The 21,508-nt window shown below is 46.5% G+C and overlaps 2 protein-coding genes across 2 annotated transcripts in view; both read left to right on the forward strand.

Moving 5' to 3' along the window:
• Positions 1 to 4,923: 4,923 nt before the first annotated feature.
• Positions 4,924 to 7,035, forward strand: LOC119456838 (glycine receptor subunit alpha-2-like). The gene is made up of 4 exons (XM_037718657.1): positions 4,924 to 4,954; positions 5,303 to 5,370; positions 5,852 to 6,081; positions 6,945 to 7,035. Exons 1-4 carry the CDS (start codon positions 4,924 to 4,926, stop codon positions 7,033 to 7,035), a joined length of 420 nt encoding a protein of 139 aa, XP_037574585.1.
• Positions 7,036 to 9,186: 2,151 nt separating this feature from the next.
• Positions 9,187 to 21,508, forward strand: part of LOC119455141 (glutamate-gated chloride channel-like) — a 15,817-nt gene continuing 3,495 nt past the window's right edge. Inside the window, exons 1-3 of the mRNA XM_049669382.1 lie at positions 9,187 to 9,266; positions 10,897 to 11,031; positions 12,027 to 12,400. Of these exons, the coding sequence (XP_049525339.1) occupies positions 9,209 to 9,266; positions 10,897 to 11,031; positions 12,027 to 12,400 (567 nt within the window). The 5' untranslated portion in view covers positions 9,187 to 9,208. The remainder of the gene's footprint in view (positions 9,267 to 10,896; positions 11,032 to 12,026; positions 12,401 to 21,508) is intronic.

The following is a 21,508-nucleotide window of genomic DNA, read 5'->3' on the forward strand; positions in this document are numbered from 1 at the left end:
GGTCACTTGTCCTGCGGTTTGGTCTGAAGCCATTTTGAGATTCTGGGAATATGTTATTTGATTCACATATCTTTTGTAGTCTTCGGTTTAGGATTGCGCTGAATAGTTTTTGGACATTGCTTATTATAGATATTGGGCGGTAGGCATTCAGTTGTTCAAGTGGTTTTCCTTTGCCCTTGTGTATGAGGGTCACTTTTGCCTCTTTCCATGCTGGTGGGATTTGGCCCGATTCAAGGATGTTGTTGAAGTAGTGTCGTAGTGTTTCTCTTGCTTTTGTCTTTAGTGCTTTTAAAAATTCGTTGGGGATATCGTCGGGGCCTGTTGCTTTTTGGTTTTTAAGGTCACTGATGCGTCGTTTCAGCTCTGTTGTGGATATTGGGTTCAGTATATTTCAGTAAGTTCAGTAAGTTCAGTTCCACTTCGCCAGCCGACCGACAGATGGCAGCACCTGTCTGGCGTTCTGCCCAGTTTTTTTCTGTTTTTGCCTGTGGAGAAGCAGAGCTGTGTGTGTGTCTGACCTCGTGAGTCGCGCTCGCTAGCTTTGTATTGCCAACATTTGCCAACTATGCTTTGCCAACATTTTATTGCGATAGTAATTATATGGACACTTCAACCAGTTTTCTGCCGTCGGCGTCACCGGTGGCGCAAGAAGCACCAGCTGCCATGCGGACCGATTAACGCGTTTCAATCGCAGCGCACTGTACATCTTAACCTCTGTTCTTAAAGGTGAATCAAACTTTTGCAAAGACATGAAGTTTTATACGTCAGAGTCAAATACTAGTAATTAACACTGCTGAATGTTTTCTGCACCAAAGAATGTTACTCTCAGGCCCGCCTCCTTATTAAATTTTAGCTGTAAGGTGATTCAAACGCGATACTCGGAACGCAACGAAGCCGGCGCTTTTTGCGCCAACCGGTGGGCGCTGGGAGCACGGAGTTGGTGAATTATGGTTTGCACTGAAGGCGAGGGCCTTTTTGAGGCATTTTAACGCCATTTGGCATCCCAGGCTAGGCAGCCTACACGCCGTTCCATGTAGGCTCCCTATCCCAAGCAATCACCAAGCGCTCACCGGTGGCGCAAAAAGCGCCAGCCGCCATGCGGGCCGATTAACGCGTTTCTATCGCAGCGCACTGTACATCTTAATCTCTGCTCTTAAGGGTGAATCAAACTTTTCTACAGACATGAAGTTTTATACGTCAGTGTCAAATATTAGTAATTAAGGCACAGCTACCAGCCAAATCGACATAAAGAATCGTTAGAAAAGTCACTAAGTAATGGTAACATTTTACCGACAAACAATTAAGGTGATCTTTACGGACGATGTATCAGATACAAATCAAATGCTTGTTGTTTTCCATTTTCCGACCGACCTCTCTACATTTTCCAATCATTAAACTACTACTTCTTAAATGCGAAACATTTCTTGGCGAACATTTGCTACTTTGACAGTATCTATCTATCTATCTATCTATCTATCTATCTATCTATCTATCTATCTATCTATCTATCTATCTGTCTATGTATCTATCTATCTATCTAGCCGCCTACGTCTTTGTGCTCTCATGGTCGTTTCGTTAACTTGGTAGATACCAAAATTGGCATAGTATGACAGGAGTGTATGACGAACATAAGTGATATGTCATGACATAAATGTCATGACATGCGTGTGTAGGTCATGATAATGGCCCAGTGAAAAAGATTAACACTCAGAAACCGCTGAAATGGGTTCTGACGTGGGTACTAAGTGAAAGGAATCTCTAAAGGATTATGGTAGAAGTTATAGTCATGACCATGACTGAGCAAACATGACAATGACTCAGCAAAAAAAGTTTAACACTCAAGAACCACTGATATGGCTTCGGACATAAATGATAGATCATGACATGATGTCGTGACATGCGTGTCATGTAGGTCATGAAACAGTCGCCTACGCCCCGGTGCTCCCATGGTCGTTTCATTAAATTGGTAGGCTCCCCGCACACTGCTTCGCATAACATCGATTCCCACAGAGCGTGGTATCGGCCGGCTTTTTTATGCACGCCATATAGATCACGCCAGGGTTCACAAATAACGAAAGCAAAGGCAAATGTAATGCTCAATTTGCTTTTGATCGATGTGTTTCTGAGACAGCAGCGCTTCCGGCTGCGGAAGCATAATTGAATCCCAGTACTACCTCTCCGCAGTAGAAACTTGGAACAAATTCAAGTGCAGCGTTAGTACCCACGTCCGAACCCATTTCAGTGGTTTTTGAGTGTTAACCTTTTTTCGCTGGGTCAATGTCTATTTAGGCGCCTGTTTCATGACCTACATGACACGTATTTCATTACTTCATGTCATGACCTATCATTTATGTTCCAAGACGTAGGCGGCTAGCTAGCTTGCTAAACAGACAGACAGACAGACAGACAGACAGACAGACAGACAGACAGACAGACAGACAGACAGACAGACAGACAGACAGACAGACAGACAGACAGGACAGACAGACAGACAGACAGACAGACAGACAGACAGACAGACAGACAGACAGACAGACAGACAGACAGACAGACAGACAGACAGACAGAGACAGACAGACAGACAGACAGACAGGACAGACAGACAGACAGACAGACAGACAGACAGACAGACAGACAGACAGACAGACAGACAGACAGACAGACAGACAGACAGACAGACGACAGACAGACAGACAGACAGACAGACCACAGACAGACAGACAGACAGACAGACAGACAGACAGACAGACAGACAGACACACACACACACAGACAGACAGAACCAGACAGAAGACAGACAGACAGACAGCAGACAGACAGACAGAGACCAGACAGACAGACAGACAGACAGACAGACAGAGACAGACGACAGACAGACAGACAGACAGACAGGACAGACAGACCGGACAGACAGACAGACAGCAGACAGACAGAGACAGACAGACAGACACAGACAGACAGACGACAGACAGAGACAGACAGAGACAGACAGACAGACAGAGACAGACAGACAGACAGACAGAGACAAGACAGAGACAGACGACAGACAGAGACAGACAGACAGACAGACAGACAGCCAGAGGACAGACAGACAGACAGACAGACCGACAGACAGAGACAGACAGACAGACAGAGACAGACAGACAGACAGACGAGACAGACAGACAGACAGACAGACAGACAGACAGACAGACAGACAGGACAGACAGACAGACAGAAGACAGACAGACAGGACAGACAGACAGAGACAGACAGACAGAGACAGACAGACAGACAGACAGACAGACAGACAGACAGACAGACAGAGTCAAAGCAGCAAATGTTCACCAAGAAATGCTTCGCATTTAACAAAATATTTTTTTTGCGTGATCAGGTTCCGATTAATGTTTTATGCCGGGTTTCCCTGAATGCTGATCACTCGAAAGCTAATCTAAATACGCATATTGTCGCAGGACGCGAAGAACAGCACACAGGACGACGGCACAACAACAAACACAAGCTCTATATTCAAGGCCCAAGAAGACTATCTTCTTCGGAGAGGGACATGCTTGCGCTCGTGTCCCTCACTTCGTTGTCTTCTTTGGTCGTGACAATATGAAGTACTGTATGTATGAATGAATTGAAATCTTTGCTTGAAATACTCAAATACGTGTATATTCGTATGCGCACTTTGGCTCAAGAACGCTTTGGGTCAAACGTTTGTTCGTTACGCATGAAGTGCTTCATTCACCTCAATACTGCAACCAGTGAATCAGCAGGATGCAGCGATCCGGCGCGTGGCGCCGTCGCTTTGTATAAAACAATGCAATCAGGCCAATGACAGGCGCTGAAGGTAACTGGACGTTATAATGCGCATTGAATGAGTTCAGGAGGCAGCTAGGCGACCATGTTCCGCTTCAAGCGTCAGCAAAACGGGTCTCTACTTCTAACATTTCTGGTCCCCTTCATCCATTTTTTCGGATGTCACACTCACAGGTAACTCACATTTTCTCTCATATAAGCGGAATCAGCTAGGGCTACAAGTTTGGCCATTTCAGCGTGTGTTTTATGAATTAACTTTCATTGAACTATGCTACGTAACGAACAGCACAAACATTGCAGCCGTACTTTAACATGCACGTAAGAAGACTCGCAAACAAGAATTTTGATATTTCACGTCTTTTACTAGCGCCAACTAAGCCAATTAAGGGTTAATGAATTAAATGAGACAAATTTCATGCGTTGTTTCAGAGGTTTACTTAATTAATGCACAATGTGTGATGGACAAGATATCCGAAACAAATTTCTGGAGTTTGCTTTCTTTACTAACTTAGTTCACTTTTTTATTCTAGTGAGCACAGTTTATGGCCCTTAACGAAGAGTTTTTACCGGGAAACCATAATTAACAGGGTGGATTGACTGACTGAGAGCTCTTCCTTGATTCGGTGGGTGGTGGTGAATGGGCTTTCTTAGCTGGTGGAACGATTTGCCTGGTTAGTTGCAATAAGAAACGAGACTCTAGCCTGTTAAAAAAGTGCAGGGTTCCCAGCACCTCGCAACTTTCTTAAAGGGGAAGGTGGCTCCTAACCACGCAAAACAGTGTAATAACAGCTCAGTGATACCGATGTATGTCCGGGGCCGCACACGCCACGCTGAAGGAAGCAGCATCTTTATCCCTGCCCGAATAGACTGAGTAAACTGTGGAGCTAGAATTGGGATAGGGGCTTGCAATTGTCCCCTTTGAACGACGAATTCCCAGTAAGCGCAAGTCACGAGCTCGAGTTGATTATGTTACTTCTCATTGTACACACCACCCGTCGCTACTACCGATTGAATGATTTAGTGAGGTCTTCGGAACTGATGTCCGGCGCGGCTTTTCGATCGTGCCGGTCTGTTGGAAAGATTACAACACTTGATCATTTAGAGGAAGTAGAAGTCGTAAACATGCATGGTCATTCGGAAACACTGGTCTCCGGTGAGTCAACAGAGCCATCGACTTAAAGACTATCTGTGATACAGTTGTGCCAGCATATGCTCAAACACGACGACATGTTAGGGTCATTAAATCTGCAAAAAAAATTCTATGTCTTCTTTGCAGTGACTTTTTTGGACTAGGCATGCCTCACGCCAGCTTGGAATTATCACGAAAGATTGCCGTTCTAGATGACGTTTTGGATCGCTACGATAAAAGAGCGTGGCCAACGTACAAAACAGGTAAACTCCGGTACTATGGACGTATCATAAGTATGCCGTTTTTTTTATATTTATGCGTTCTTGTTTTATGTGAAAGACAACTCCACGATACCCTGTAATTTGCTCGCAGGGCAACCGACGAACGTGTCCGTCAACCTCATCGTTTACGAGTTGGGTGCCCTGAACGAAAAAGACATGGTTTGTAGCATTCCTCCGAAATCACGTACAGCAAAAATATCAACTATATTCGCTATTTGCGCGATTCATTTTTGTGAAAGCGCCCACAATTCTGGTGGTGAACTATCACCAACTTGTCTTTTTCTTTTTTGTCGTTCAATGGCGACTTTGACGACGACATAAACAAATGACGCAACATAAAGTATACGAGTTCCTCCATCCGCCTTTCCAGCACTCGCGGTTTCGCGATCATAAAGAATGATATTGTACTACATAAAAATAGTTGGCTTACTATATTATGCCCTATCTCCATTTGAATTTATCTTCAAGGATTTTAAGGGGATTCGCAGCACAATATTGAGCTGGTAATAGCAAAGTTCCAGCGTTTGTTATCGAAATCTTTACAAGCAGTAACGGCAGTATTGCAGACGCCATAACCTTTACACGTATCATTGGGGCAGTAAAGCACAACGCGGCTTTTCTTTCACCCTTGTGACAATAGGACTTCCGGGTGGACATGGATCTGCAAGAATCTTGGACTGACGACCGTCTGGCACTAACGGAACTGGGCGTCAATTCCTCTTTCATCACAAACGAAGGCAGCCTCATCGCGAGCATATGGAAGCCGGATATATTTTTCGTGAACGCCAAGGACGCCACGACGCACGACGTCACCGTTCCGAACCAGTTACTGCAGATCCTACCAGATGGCGCGATTCTGTTCAGCATAAGGTATGCACCCATCTAGTTTACGCTCACAGGAGTATTCCCCAGGGGAGGGGGGGGGGGGGGGGGAGGGGGGATTGTCACTACTGAGATCCCTCCGAAGTCCATGTAACAGCTCACAAACGCTCCTATTCCCAAACACATGACCCCGGAAGCACAGGCGCAACGAGGAAAACCCAGGAACACTTACCACACTAAATTCATTACACGAAATTCCATCGAAACATACCTTCTCACTGACGCAGCTTTTATCCCGAAAAAGCAGCAGCCGTGGTTACTGATCACAGAGACACAAAAATCTTATCCTGCACCGTTGCTTCCCCCCCCCCCCCCCCCCGTCCACAGTTAAGTGCCATAGCACTAGCCATCCAACAAACGCCGCTACACGGCCCCCACTGCTACACCTATAGTGCGATTCGAACGAAACCTACAGACTCTTGCAGCCAAAGGCACTACCAGCCAACATCTCCGCTAGTATTAAGGCACACTTCAATGGCCAAACCAAAATCACATAGATCCCAGAACACACAAGGACGCTGAGCAATGAAGCGGCTAACCAGCGGGCTTGAGAATAGTTACTTAGAGCTCCCAGTGTTCTGGACCATCAGCTGATCCCGACAACACCACTGCACCAAAACCCGAGCAAATACCGCTTCGACCGCAACGAATTCGCACGCTCAGTCCCAACCTAAATCAGAGAGCACGCCACGCTCTTGCGGAGGGCTCCAGTTGATACAATGACAAGTCCGATCCGCCAGCACCGCATTAGAGGACAATCAGGGCCTCTCCCCGTGTGCCCTGCGTGCAAAGGCTACCCAGAGAAACACCAGACAGTATTAGTATGTCATACAGCTCCCTCTGCGCTCCAGGCTTGCTCTAGCATTCAGCGATCTAGCCCCTACACCACACCGGCTCATTATCGTCAAGACACAGATCAACCAACGATACCTGGTGGACTAGTCCAGAAGTGCCTGCGAACGTCCGCCAACGGAGTCCTATAGTCTGTGGGCTTCCTAATCAAGCGGTACCTTTAAACATTAGGAAAAGTTTTATCAATAATTTTTTTTCATTAATTGTCCGCTTCCGCAATGTTTCGCCAACCTGCGTTTCCTGGTAATACCAGGCGTCGTATTACGCAAAATCTTTTTCACTGCATTTCGTTGTGTAACCGAAAAGGCGAGTATTAAAAACAACATGAACGTCAATTTCGCTGATTTTAATGCGAAGCAAACTGAACGACTTAAGCCTTGTTTTCAGTAACGTGTGTCTGGTGGCCCGAGCCTGAAGATGGTGCAGTACCCGCCGCGATGTCTTAGCGGCTGTGGTGTTGCGCTGCTTAGCACCAGGGGCGGTATTCTGTAAGAGTCTACCTAGTGGACTGTCCATCTCAGCTGTCTCTGATTGGCTGCTGCTTGATGTGCAGGAAGGTGCCAGCCAGTCTCCTTCCTGCACGTCAAGCAGCAGTCAATCAGCGACAGCCGAAATGGACAGTCCACTAGGTAGTCTCTTACAGAATACCACCCCAGGTCGCGGGATGAAACCCTGGCCGCGGCGGCCGCATTTCGATGAGGGCGAAATGCCCGCGTGTCCCATGCATTGATGACACGTTAAAGATCCCCTGGTGGTCAAAATTAATCCGTAGTCGACCACTACGGCGTGCCTCATAATTAAATCGTGCTTTTGGCCCGTAAAACCCAACAATTCAAGATCATGCGGTCATAAAGCTTGGGTCGATCCCGTAGGCAATGCATTGTAAAAATGTGGGCCGTTCCCGTGCGTATGTGTAGCTTGGTATATCACACTGGGTTTGTGCCACTCGGTCCACTGTGTGTGTTCTACCGGGTTTGTACCGTGCATTTCGGGTCACTGCGTGCGTGTTACTGCGTCTAGGCAACTGGGGTATTTGGCGCTCTTCAATGAACATCGTTGACGCCAACTTGGGTCACTGGGTATCACACCGACAAACACCTTTTTTGCATTACGCAGATGGCAACTAGGGACACTGCTTAACTTTTCTTTTATTCGTCTGGGTTGCAACACCAACATAATGTCGGAATGAAACCACATGTATGTAAGGGGGCTAGCAACATATAAAACGTATTGTCCATGAGCCATGAGACGGCAAACATAGCATCTGTACATCAGGGCTTATGGCCCAACGAAGGGTTATAAAATAACGTGTTAGCAGTACACATATGGTTCCACGAAGTGTTGAAGAGGCACTTCCACCGATTATTACGCACAATGCGCTTTTGTCATATTTATGTTGGCACTACACCCAGAAAGCATAGCTTTCATATTTTTTTTTGGCGATGTATTAGCTTCTCGCAAATAAGAAAAAAAAATTAGCGTAGCTTGCACTCGAAGTGCAACGCTAAAGAGACAGCGGAGCCGATGGGTACCGTGCTAGTTCGGGCTTTTGGACTAGACTAAGCACATCCACAGTCATCCGCAGCATTTTCCGCAACTTATTGATTATTTATCGATTGTCGATTAGCTATTGATTGGCTATCGATTGACTATCGCAAGGTATTGGCCACGTATTTGGGCTAGGCTAAGCACTACCAAGTCATCCCCAGAATTTTCCGGATTTTATTGACTATTGATTGAATATCGATTAGCTATTGATTAGCTATCGATTGGCAATCGATGACTGACTAAGCTTAAGTAGCCCCAATCATGCTTAGCTAGACTTAGCCAGACTCAGCTTCGCGCTAGTTCACAGGGGTATGTGCCATTGCGCTTGGACTCTTTCTGCACAACCGCCAGGATCGTTCCACATTTTTTGGGACGTGTTACAGACTTGCGGCCGGCTTAAATAGCTCCGCTGTTAAAATAAACGCAGCATCGTATATAGCTTTGTAAATTCATAGGCATCAACAATCGAAGCTCATTCAAATAAACAAAGGTAGAGAAAAATTGGGCAATGCTCGCGCAGCGATATTTTTAAAATTAGTTGTGCACCTAACTTTCCGGCATATCTACACCAAGGAAACTCTAATGCGCACAGTCCACGGATAATGTAGCTATAGATCATAATAAATCTCTCTCATGCAGTCAAGAGAAAAAATCAAAGGAACATTCACGTGTGCTCAATTTGCTTTGCAGGATTACTCTCCAACTATCGTGCTTGATGGACTTCCAGCTGTTCCCGCTAGACAGGCAGATCTGTGATATCGTCTTTCGCCCGTGTAAGTCCCTTTACAATTCTAACGTAGCAAAGCAAACTATTTTTTTAGCGCCTGGAAATTTGATTTTCGCAGCAAACAGTTTTAGAAGTCCAATTATCGTCAGCAATACGTAGGAAGATATTTATTTATCAGTTTCCCTGTAGTTTTAATAATACATTCTCTCTTCTTTTTAACTACATGGGCCTCTGCCAGTTTCGGGAACTTTTCCCGCACATTTCTTTCGTTTTCGAGGAATGGAACTGTCTTTTCTGCCACAAGGTTGCCCATCAGGTTATCACTATGAACTATTTTGTTGCTCTGAACAGCGTGAAGCTACGTACTGAACCATGCTTGCGACTGAAAAGTTATCTACTTTTTTCTTTCTTAGTTTTACCAGCATAGTAATACCGTAGCTAGCCACACCGGCGCTGTTCCTCGTTCTTATTTCACTTCATCGCTAAATATTCATTCATAATCCTTACATTACAGACGAATAACTAGAGCAAGAAGTCTGCTGCCCAGATTTTTAAAAGCAAAGTATTCATTTGCCTAGCTGGAGCAGAGGTCAAACTAGAGGCCATCCGAGGTCACAGAATTCGTCGCCGATGCTTGCGCTCTTCCACACGCCCGCTCGCACAGCGGTGCAGGGTAGGCACCTCCTCTCCTTGGTCCACTCCCTAGCCTGTACGGGTTTGCGCGCCACAAATAGAAGTGGCTCGGTTGCGCTAGCTGCGCTATGTTCTGCATAGGACTCAACTTGCAGATACAATAATAAGCACTCGAAAGTATCAAGCGAAGGAGAAGCGGAAGCGTGTAAAGGCTCTGCAAAGACTACAGAGGTATGCGATGCGTACCGAAGTCGCGATGCAGTAGGCGAAGCGACAGGCCGAAGAGATACGCGCGGCCGTGGAGCGTGAGAAACAAGAGAAGTGAGGCGCGGGCGAAGAACAGTGTCACGCCGTGCTAACGGCCGCCGCACAGGCCGCCGAGGCGAAGCGGCGACAATCTGAAGACCGGCACTTGCGAGGTGCCGACACGTTTTCAAAAGCACTTCGTCGATGGTGAATTTAGTGCGGTGCGTAGCGTCTGCGACCAACTCTGGTTCTAAGCCTACGTCGTAAGGTTGTCGCGGCTCGCGCAGGTGGTGTCGAGTGGGTGTTTCTCCGGGAGATGAGTTCGTTCGAGCAGGGGAGAAATGCTTCGCATTGACTCAAATAATCATCTAAGATTGTTTCTGCCGCAATTTTTCTGACCTCCTCTTGAATGTAAGCTATACTGGCGCAGTTTCTTACTTTAAAGTTCATGGAATCATGTTCTAGTCACCATAATCAGTGCACTATAGGAACATGAACATCATTGCATTAAAATAGGCATCACTAGCACCCATATTACAGCATGAAGGTAGAGGCGTTTTCGCATAAACGGAAGGTAGAAATTATTGAGTATCCCCGCGTTCGACCGCCTCCTAAAATCGCCCCCAATTTTTCTCTGGCGCAAGTACAGGTATCTAAAAACTATGCTTGTTCCAACCTCTCACACCCCAAAATATTACCAGGGTCCTTCGAAGGACCTTAATATTACTAAGCTCACCGAAGAAAATGAGATACCCTTACATTGAGCCTGCTTTTATTTATTTTTTTATTATTCGCAGATTCCCACACAGACGAAAAGGTCGCCATTTCTTGGCGCGAGACAAACCCTGTCGTGCTAGAATTCTCGAACGATGCTCCAGAATTCGACGTTATCAATTTTCAGATTCATAACTTCACAAGATTCCATCGAACGGGTGAGTGCTGCCTCACAATTTTACACTTACACAAGCAAGCTCTGCCACCGTATGACGCATCGGTTAACAACATACGGCATTCTAAGTCAAAGCTGCGTGTGTCTTCTGCGAGACAGAAATATCACCGCATATCCACGAAGTGAATGATGATGAGTGGGCGAAGCACCGGGGGATCACTCGGGCACGGCCGCTGGATAAATACGTTTAGTTTATACCGACATCTGGTACTAGCGTTAAGACTGGTTACACACTACGACGGGGACGAACGGGTGCCGCTATAAGGAGCTTCGCCCCTAAAACGCCGGAAGCGTTCTCCGGAAGCCGGAAGCTGGCTTCCGGAACCGGAAGCGGAACCGGAAGCGGAAGTCGGCTTCCGGTTATACTATACATATACATATATATGTATATATGGGTATACATACATATAGGGACACACAACGCCATCTATTGAGCAATTCATAAAACTAGACGTGGCTACCTACTACGACGGGGACGAACGAGTGCCGCTATAAGGAGCTTCGCCCCTAAAATTCAAGTTACAGGAAACGACTCCAATCAGTTTCTGTCAGCGACTAATCGGTTCAATCAGCGCTTCATGGTGAAAGGATTGAGCCATGAGCGCAGTGCACGCGATAATCTTCGGTTTTCTCTGGACATGACTCAAGACCAGAACGCCACAGATCTCTGTTAGACAAAGAGCTTCCGGCCGAATAAGCATCACAGCTAAAAACGTATTCTAAGGGCTATGCGTGATTCTAGCGCCGTGAAGACGAGTAGTGTCTTCGAAAAAGATCATGCGATGGGGATAAACAGTGGTACATCATGGCTAGACGCACAGCTTAGTAGCGTGACTAAACACTATAGCTAATGATAAGGCGACGCAGACAAAGTGTCGCCTGTGTCGCCTTATCGTTTGCCTATCCTTCATTACGCCACGAAGCAGCATGTCTCGCTATGATGTCTTCGAATTTTTGATAGGAATCGCGCACGTGCAGGAAACTTTAGCAGCCTCAAGATGGAGTTCCTGCTGGAGCGGGACCCCGGCTACTACCTGATCCACCTGTACCTGCCACTCACGCTAACCGTGCTCATGTCGTGGCACGCACTGTGGCTCAAGGTCGAGATCCCGCAGGCCCGCATGGTGCTCAGCGTCAACTGCCTGCTCACCATTGTGACTGTGTCCAACGGCGCCCGTGCACTCATACCGCGGGTCTCCTACCTGAAGGCCGCCGACGTATGGGTCACCGCGTGCATACTTTTCGTGTACGGCGTCATCTTGGTCTCCGCCATGGTCAACTACATGGCCAGGCTTAAGCTCAGGGCACTCTGGCTCAGGAAGGTGGACCAAGCCTTCGCGGACGTATGCCACGTAAGCTTCAAGTTTCTTCATTCGTCTTATGCTCAGAGCTGCCGAAGCCGCGTGTCCCCTGTGTACCGTCTCGCAGTGACGGCAGCGCATAATTGTGCTTCCAGCACAACTTTTGACTACACAGCTTTGACTAGCTTAAAACCTTTCGCTTACATACCTATCAAACGTTATTAAACAACACGAGAACCTGTTTCCTCACTAGGTGAGATTACTGCGAACAGAGCGTGCACACGTGAGTGAGTGAGACCGAGCGAGCTCTTAAAGTTATATACCTGACATTTGCCCACTCAGTTGACTAGTTATATCGTGACGGCTACGGAGATGTTTTTCATGCGAAGCTTGTATGCCTTGCAAGTGTAGGCGGTGGTGCTGGTGGTGGCGTCACGATAAAACCCGGATGCTCCCAGAGTAGAGCAGGTGCGGGGAGAGCTGCGCCGGACCGGATCACGTGACGCGCGCGACCAATCAGGGTCGTTTGGTGTGTCTCGGGGAGGGTAAGGGAAGGAAAGGGGTTGGCGCGCTAAGATCAGTTTCGGCGTCCGGATGGGAAGGCCCCGCGTGGTGCGTTCCGCCGAAGAGCAGGATGCGTTTGAGCAACGGCGCCGCGAACTCACTCGGAAAAGGGCTCGCGGTCGACATGCGAATTCTAGCGTGAGCCACCGACCCTGACTTAAGGGCAAACCAAGCGAAACGCCTACGACAGCCTCCTCTTGGCATAAGCTTCGATTACCCCCATTTTCTCGACAGGGGAAGGGCCGGTGATCTTTTTTTCGAATATTTAGTCGAAAGGCCCTGTGAGTTCCATTGTTATTTTTTCGTGCGTGTAGAAGATATGGGATACCTCTTACGGCGAAGCTGTATATAGCTAGGTTCTGACCAAAAATGCGTGCGTCGACAGGGTGTGTTTAAAAAGTCGCGTCGACAAAATTGAACCCACAGAAGCCTATGTATGTAAGCTCCTTAACATAAGTGGCAAAACCAATGATGAATGACCACTACGTCATAGTCTACCCAACAATTCACCAATTAAGGTGGATGAAGGAAGATTAAGTGGATTAAGGAGGACTACGGTGGATTAAAGTTGATTAAGGTCGATTAAGGTGCCTGAAGGAGGATGAAGGCAGATTAAGATGGACTACGGATGATTAAGGTTGATTAAGGTGGATTAGGGTTCAATAAGGTGGATTAAGGTCGGCTAAGCTGGATGAAGGAGGATTAAGGTGGATTAAGTTCTACTAAGGTGAATAAAGGAGGATTAAGGTAGATTAAGGAGGACTACGGTGGATTAAAGTTGATTAAGGTCGATTAAGGTGTACTAGGGTGGATTAAGGTGTAACAAAGATGATTAGGGTTGACTATATTATAAGGTGTATTAAGGTGGATGAAGGAGGATTAAGGTGGATGGGTGTCTTTGTCTTGATGCTGTAATTGCACATATATAGTCATACATATATTTAATTTCGTCATTTTATAAGAACACATAACAGCTTCGCTGGTCGTCCTTTTCTTTTTCTTTCTCTGATACCCAGAGTGCCAAAGTCGCTAATTTTATTCCTCATCGGCACAGTGCTTTTCATTCTCAAAACATAACTTTTCTCGCATACTTTTATAATCGCTAGTGAACTGCGATGTCACAGGTGTTGATGCACGGAACGCCTTCGGACGACTTCCTGCTGAAAATGAACCGGGCCAACAAGCAGGAGCACCACAGGAACGTCAAGAGATCGGAGTCCGTCGAGAGGAACGCTCGCTATCTTTTCCCCGTCTGCTTCCTCTTCTTTAACATCGTGTACTGGCCATTCTACATGCTACGGGCGTATGCTTACTTCTGAAAGCGGAAGTTTTCGACCCGGGCAACATTCAATGGAAAGCTTGCTCAATAAACCATGTTCCTCCAACCCTATGTCTTGCTCAATATCCGACTTGTATGTGAAGCAAATGTTCTGACAAGGCAACTTTATGCCTTCAAATGGACCTCTCGTATAATAATGAACCTCTCGTATAACAAAATGAGCCTCATCCGCCTTAACATATTTGCCCATATACTGAAAAGAGCGAAATGTACGTGTACTCGCAGAATCCCCCTCCCCTCAAAGCACTAATATTTCAAATAAATATCTGCCGCCAGCCTTCACGTTGAACATATTTATGTATAATCAAGAAAACGGCCCCTACTGTCTACGTATATTTTTCTCCGCGTATTCTACGTATTCTCGTATAACAAAATGAGCCTCATCCGCCTTAACATATTTGCCCATATACTGAAAAGAGCGAAATGTACGTGTACTCGCAGAATCCCCCTCCCCTCAAAGCACTAATATTTCAAATAAATATCTGCCGCCAGCCTTCACGTTGAACATATTTATGTATAATCAAGAAAACGGCCCCTACTGTCTACGTATATTTTTCTCCGCGTATTCTACGTATTTCTTATAGCATAAAACTTTGGCCAAACAATTTCGAATAAAAGGTTCTAGAAGAAGAAGAAGAACGTAACTTTATTTTCAAATCAATCGGATTTGAATCCGGCGTCTTTTTAGTGGTTCTGGGAAACCATTCATTTTAACTAGTAGCGGCAGCAGCATCGGCGTCGCATGAGAATTACGTAGACGCTCGCATCTACACGAGGCACGAGCGGCTGGCACGCACCGGCACAGGCTAGCGTTCCGAGACAGATTAAAAAAAATAATCACATCATCTCACCCTACTGGCAAAAATGGTGGAATGCGAAAGCATCGCGGGAGGTGCGCATCGAGTTTCCGTTTCGTTTCACTTGGCAACGCAACCCAATGAAAGTTAGAGTGAGAGAATGTATTGAGAAGAGAGGAGACGTTTCTACGGGTCGTTACGTCTTTATTTAGAGATCGTGCGTGATTCCTAGCGTCGGTGCGCGCGGTATCTTGAAGACGATGGCTTTGTGGTCGGTGAAGTGTAGCGTCAATGGGTCTTGCTGCAGGGGGTCGAGTTTGAAATTTGCGAAGACGAGGTCTATGCACGTTGCCCTAATGGGGGTGGGTTGCTTGTGATCTTGGGAAATGCATCGCAAAGAGTATACGTCCTTCATGTGCTGCACCAGCCAATCGGTTGTCAGTATGTCTACGTTGAAGTCCCCTGCGAGTATGAAGGGCGCGTGTCTGTAGGTCTTGGTGTACTCTACCATGCTCCTTGCGAGGTAAAGTTCGACGCTTTCTCTTGAGATGTTGGGTTTGAGATACAGCGTCATGATGACGATGCTGTTGTCACCGTGGAAGGATAGTCGGACGGCCGAGTGCTCTCCGTTGTACCTTTGAGTGGTGACCGGTAGGTCTAGGTCCTTTGCGTTTGCGGTGAGAGTGCGTTTCACGTATACGACTACATGCGTTTCTCGTCGCTTCGGGATCGGGAGCGCGGATTTCGGGGTCGGCTGGATAACGCTGACGTTCCACTTCGGCGTGCCGAGCCTGTGTTGCTTCAGTAGATGTTTCCTGCCGACATTGACGTTTACGTTTGGCTTCCCTGGCCCGAAGTTGGGGGTCCGCTTGCCGACGCTGACGTTTACGTTCGGCTTCCTGAGCCTTCCTCTGCTCCGCGGCGGTGGTACTGCCGTTGACGTTGTTCATGGCGTTTCGCACATCGTTGCACAGAGAGAGAATGACGGAAGCACAGCGAACGCGCGCTTTATACTGCGCCGCGACACTTGCGCCGCCTACCAGCGTACCCTTAGAGAGAGAGGGAGAGAGTGAGAGAGTTATATTCAATGATTTGCTGCGCCGCACATGTGGCGGAGAGGAGGGAGGAGAGCGCACACATGCGTAGGAGAGGAGAATGAGGGAGAGTTGCGCATGCGCAGTATGGGTGCGGACGCCGCAGAACGGACACTGACCTGAGCATAAGATGTTCTCGCATCTAAATGCTACGCTAAGAGATCGGGTGTCGGTTTTTAGGGGCGAAGCTCCTTATAGCGGCACCCGTTCGTCCCCGTCGTCGTCGTCGTAGTAGTAGTGTGTAACCAGTCTGAGAAAAATGAGAAAAAAAATTCCGAAGTTGTGTCCGTAGCGCGGAATCGAACCAGGGACCCCTCGCTTCCGAGCGCGCGGCGTTAGCCCACTACGCCACGAAGCGGACATGGACACACGCACCACGATGGCAATAAATACCCAACATTAACGAAAGGCCGCGTTTCTAGCGCGTTTCTAACGCGTTTGTGCTAGCGCGTTACGGCCCGTGTAAGAAGCTGGTGTAAGACGCTGTGGCCTCTCCGCCTTACCTTCAACGCGTTTCGAACGCGCTGCCCAAAGCGGTGGCAAGTCAAGTTCAAGTCGAGGAGCGTTTATGAATACGGGGGGTATACTCTCTCAGCAGTCATGTGATGGCGTCGGCAAACGCGGTGCACGTTCCGGCATGTGTATATGGCTGCGTAAGACGCTGTGGCCGCTCCCCCTTACTAGAGAGTACTGCACGTTTCTAACGCGTTTGTGCTAGTGTCCCCTTAAGCGGGAGATCCGATGATTCCCTCCGGAGCTTCGCCCACTCATCATCATTCACCCCGTGGATATGCTGTGATTTTTTTTTCCTCTCCCGCGAGAGCCCTGCGACTTTACCGGTCTACGTGGTCGCTCGTCGCCACAAACTAAATAAATATAACCTCCTTAGATAGGGGGAGTCCCCGAGTGCTAGAGTCTAACAGCGTACGTAGTTCGAATTCCTCAACATGCCTTGCTATGTCGTACACAAACAAAGTAGTTGTGTACATCACAAACAAGAAAACGTAACAATACATCTTGAGGGAGTTGCCCAGCAAATGCCATCTTCGAAAAGACAATACTTTCCGAATTACCGTACAACCAGCGTCCTGGCATCTGGGAGGAGTGGACCACTCCCCCACGAAGATTTCAAAAACTATGGTGGCCGCTTCTGGTGCAGCACGTCAAGAACGTGCAGGGCCAGGAGGCATGAGCCTACCTGGAGGCCCGGACTTGGGCTTTAGTTCCTTCGGTGCTAATAAATGTTATTTCTCTCTAATGTTATTTCTCTTTCGTGGGAGGCCTAGGCCCAACCAACTAAACTGCTGGTTTAAATAAAAGTTTGTTCCTCCTCCTCTAACAATTTATCTGAACTACGTTTATTTCTGTACTATCCCACAAGTATAATTAACTTTCAAAATTTTAATAAATATATTTTAAACACGAAGTCTTTCCTAGCGAATTCACACCACTTTTCCGTATATCGGGTATGTTTCTAGCTTCTTTCTTGGGCCGATCCCGGAAATCCTTACTTCGAAGAGCCTTACCTCAGGTGAAATTCGAACATGCTGATACCACATTCATTGCTGTCACCCTTATGGCGAAACTGTGATTTCTTAAATAAATCAGTATAATTGTCCAACGGCCGAATTCGAGCAGGGGACACCTAGTAAAGAAGACCGACACTGCAACCATTACGCCAAAGACGCTCTTCTCCAGCAAAGACGTGCCTCATAATCAGATCGCAAGTTTGGCATGTAAAACCGCAGAAATCATTCAAAATTCATTAACATGAATTCATACGTCAAATGAACATCATACGTCAAAATGTGTACCGATCCCGTAAATAGTGCAGTCAAAAAATTTTAACAGTCCGACGCTCCTCCTATCCCCTCACGCGACGGTTGACGCGATAAAGTTCTGTGTGCAGTGACTCCGCCCCTATGTCACTCCCAACTCGCACAGGAAGATTTCGTATTCCATCGACTTGCAACTTTTTTTTTTTTTTTTAGACCATAGAGAATCTTTTTTCATCGCAGGTAGCGTAATTGTAGTCCCTGAACTGGTTTGCTGGAAGCGGTGAACTCGAACCAGAAACCGAAATGCATAATCGACTAATTAGCGAAGATCCCTCTAATTACCTTTCAAAAGGAGTTACTTTACGACCCATATTGCAATTTACGAGTTGCATCCGATGACTTTGTAAGGCATACTGACGATGGCACCGGTTTCGAGACATGCGCGGTCATACTACAGGAAAACGCACCGTTGTTCCACTTACTTTATTTAAGACGTCGTTTTATGCATTGAAGCACAAAATTAACTGAAACGGGAAAGCATATTTTGTCGCCAACTTCAGGAAATAATAATTACAAACTCTTATCCTCCGCAAAATTCGTTACAAGTGTTGTCGCCTTTCGAACGCGCCGGTAAAGTTTGATAAATTGCAATATATATGCTGTAAAGCAATTAGTAAAACAGTATTAGTGAAATTTTGTTAATTATACGATTAAGCATTTCTATTCATCATGCAAGTTTCTCCGCCTCTTTCAATAGTCCAGCACAATGACTAGAATCACAATATCTGCCACTGGCGATTTGTAAAGATTTTGTATGATCTCAAAAAAAAAAAAAAAAACACGGCATACTTAACCACTCTTTAATAATAACGACTCACTATAAAATACAAAGCCCCATACTTTCTGCTTGAATTTCGCGCAGTGAAATATCTGTACGCCTTGGAAGCCTCTAGCGAAAGCCTCTCCGCGCGCGTTGGTGTGCTGTGCTGCTCAGCTCAGCCCCAGAAGATCAACTGTGAGCAGTCCAGCGGACCGACGACGCCGCCAGAGTCCAAGGGCTCGTGGCAGACGCCTAGGCAGGGTGAAGCCACCCTATTAACTTGCCGGACAAAATAAGTTTTTACCTACCTACCTTGGAATAAAACTGCAAGACATTTACAAATTTGCCTCATAATCGCATCGTGGTTTTGACACGTACAGCCCCAGAATTTGATTTTCTTTAAATGCAGCTTCTGCGACTGGATCTTGTCACGGGCGAACTCTAAAGCGACACTTGATTCACTATGCACAGTCGCATGTGCAGCTTCGTAGTGGGACCTACCTGGGCATACACAGCGAAATCTCCCTTCCCTTAAAGCATTTTTCCAAATAGACCTTGAGCCTTCATCTAATTATATTATCATTTCACTGTTTTGGGCTCGCCTTTGCCTGCACTAGCGTGAAGCGAGAATTTATTGAAGGCTAGCGATAACTGCTCCAACACACATTAGCTGGAATGCTCCCTGCGATGAAATCTACGATCCCGAAGCTCCTTTGTAAAATACTGTATATCAACGCGTTTTAAGGCCTCTAAATATCAACATGATGTTTTTTTTTAGAAATCACATGGCTGATGTATACAGCGACGTGTTTACAGATGGTAATTCAATGTTCTAACATCCCCTCGACATTGAGTCAGCGCAACGATATATTAGATAGCCTCGGCGACACAGACTGAATTTCATTTTTTTTATTGAATTAGGCACGTATGCCCTCAACATGGGACAAATAGAAGCGAGCAGTAGACGCCTCCTGACAAATACAGACACCCCTCCACAGGAACAAAAGAAACCTAAAGAACAGAAGAGACTCCTCCCTCTGATATCCTTGAAACACTTATTACTGTGGCGGCGGCGCCTGCTTCCGGCCTTTATGTGTGCACTGACTGCTACGTCCGCTTCACAAAGCCGAGGAGATGTTTGGTTGTTTGTTTGCTTGCTCATTTACAGCAAACGAGGGTCACGTGCATATAGGTAGTGAAGGGACGAGTACGACAGTGCAGCAGAGAATTACCTGGTGATGAAACGCTAATTCAAAGGATCCCCGCACTCCAGCTATAGAAGTTGCCATGGATCGTCAAAAGAGAGTTGCCAACAAGCTCATCGTAGCGCTATTTACGTTGACAGCCCCGAGACCTTCAAACGCAGGCTTCGGCGAGTAAGCGCACCGTAGTTCATTTTATGAAAAAAAAAAACGCATTATGTGTAAGTGACTGTAATGTGAACAAAGCCAACCAGGTGTCTTGTGAAAGTGCAAAGCGACAGCGCCAGTGGTGCATACGAAAAGTTTCAACTACTTACTAAGAATGGGAGGCTTTCAAAATTATATCCTAAATAAATTGTAATCATAATATTATCCACACAACGATAAAATGAGCACAGAAAGGTAATTATATGCTCTTATTATACCAATTGCCCATTGACTACAGACATACAAAACGCAAGAACCTAAGGTTAATTTTCTCGCAGTAGGATCTTTTCCTAAATCTCGTCGTGGTGCGGTAATAAGGTTTCAAGCAGTCTTTTTTTTTCAGCAAGGTTATTGCGGAAATCCTATTGATACCGCAGCAAGTCCCAAGCAAGAACATGAGCTTCATCGACGACATTCTGTCAGACTATGACAAAAGACTGTGGCCGACATACGGAACCGGTGAGTTTGTACAATTCACTGCAAGTTTTTCATTTCCTTCTGCTTCGTTGTCTGTGATAATCGTTCTGTTTATTTGCTGTCAATGCAACACTTTATGCTTGCGTACACTTGTCAAGTAAACACGTGTTCTGAAAATGGTTCCTACAACGGTCAATTGACTACGGTCTTAGAAACAGTTTCCCAACAACGGTCACAATGGGTACGGTGCGCGCAGTGCATGATGAATGCGGGTTTAAGCGTTCTGTGCTGTCACCGCGGTAGTCACCCACCGCTGACCATCAATTATCCCATTGCGCTTCGCTCGTCAAGCAAGTGTCATCGGCCACATACCGCTAGCCGTTTCTTTACCCTTTCTTTGCAGCCGTTACATTCGGCGAGACCAGGATGAAGGAAAACGCCGATCCCAAGCATTCCAAGCAGAAATTTAAGAAATAACTCGCACTTTTTAGCAGCAGGCTTACACCCTGGCTTTTAATCAGAGTCATAGAATAGAACTTGCAAATGTCGGGTCAGGGATATGAACATATGTCCACATGTCTCCAACTGGACACGCTGGGCCATCTATCGGTACCACCTCGAAATCCGCGCGTGTCCTCCGAAATGTCATAGCCGGTACGCTGAAAAGGGCGACATTCTCAGCGGCACATAGCCTGTCACCCAAGTTGACGGGAAAGAGCGCCATTGAAGAGCGGCGCATACTGGTGTGTATTCGTGGCGCAGCTTGCGGAAACGTGCGACTGTCGTGCTGAGGAACCCTGCGTGTTCGACTCTGCCAACCAGATAATCCTAAAGGTTTACTTTTTTTTATTGAATAGCCTAGAGAAAACGGTTCCAGAAATAGATACCGAAATTTTCATGAAGTATCCTATACGAATGCTACTCGAAGTAAAACTTCGCAA

This window comes from Dermacentor silvarum, chromosome 6 (genome assembly GCF_013339745.2).
Source record: "Dermacentor silvarum isolate Dsil-2018 chromosome 6, BIME_Dsil_1.4, whole genome shotgun sequence".
Classification (NCBI taxonomy): Eukaryota; Metazoa; Arthropoda; class Arachnida; order Ixodida; family Ixodidae; genus Dermacentor; species Dermacentor silvarum.

Coding starts and splice junctions, on each gene's coding strand:
- LOC119456838 (XM_037718657.1), top strand. CDS start 4,924: ATGCATGGTCATTCGGAAACACTGGTCTCCG. Junction 5,371..5,851: donor CCCTGAACGAAAAAGACATG/GTTTGTAGCATT, acceptor TTGTGACAATAG/GACTTCCGGGTGGACATGGA. Junction 6,082..6,944: donor GCGATTCTGTTCAGCATAAG/GTATGCACCCAT, acceptor TCTGCGCTCCAG/GCTTGCTCTAGCATTCAGCG.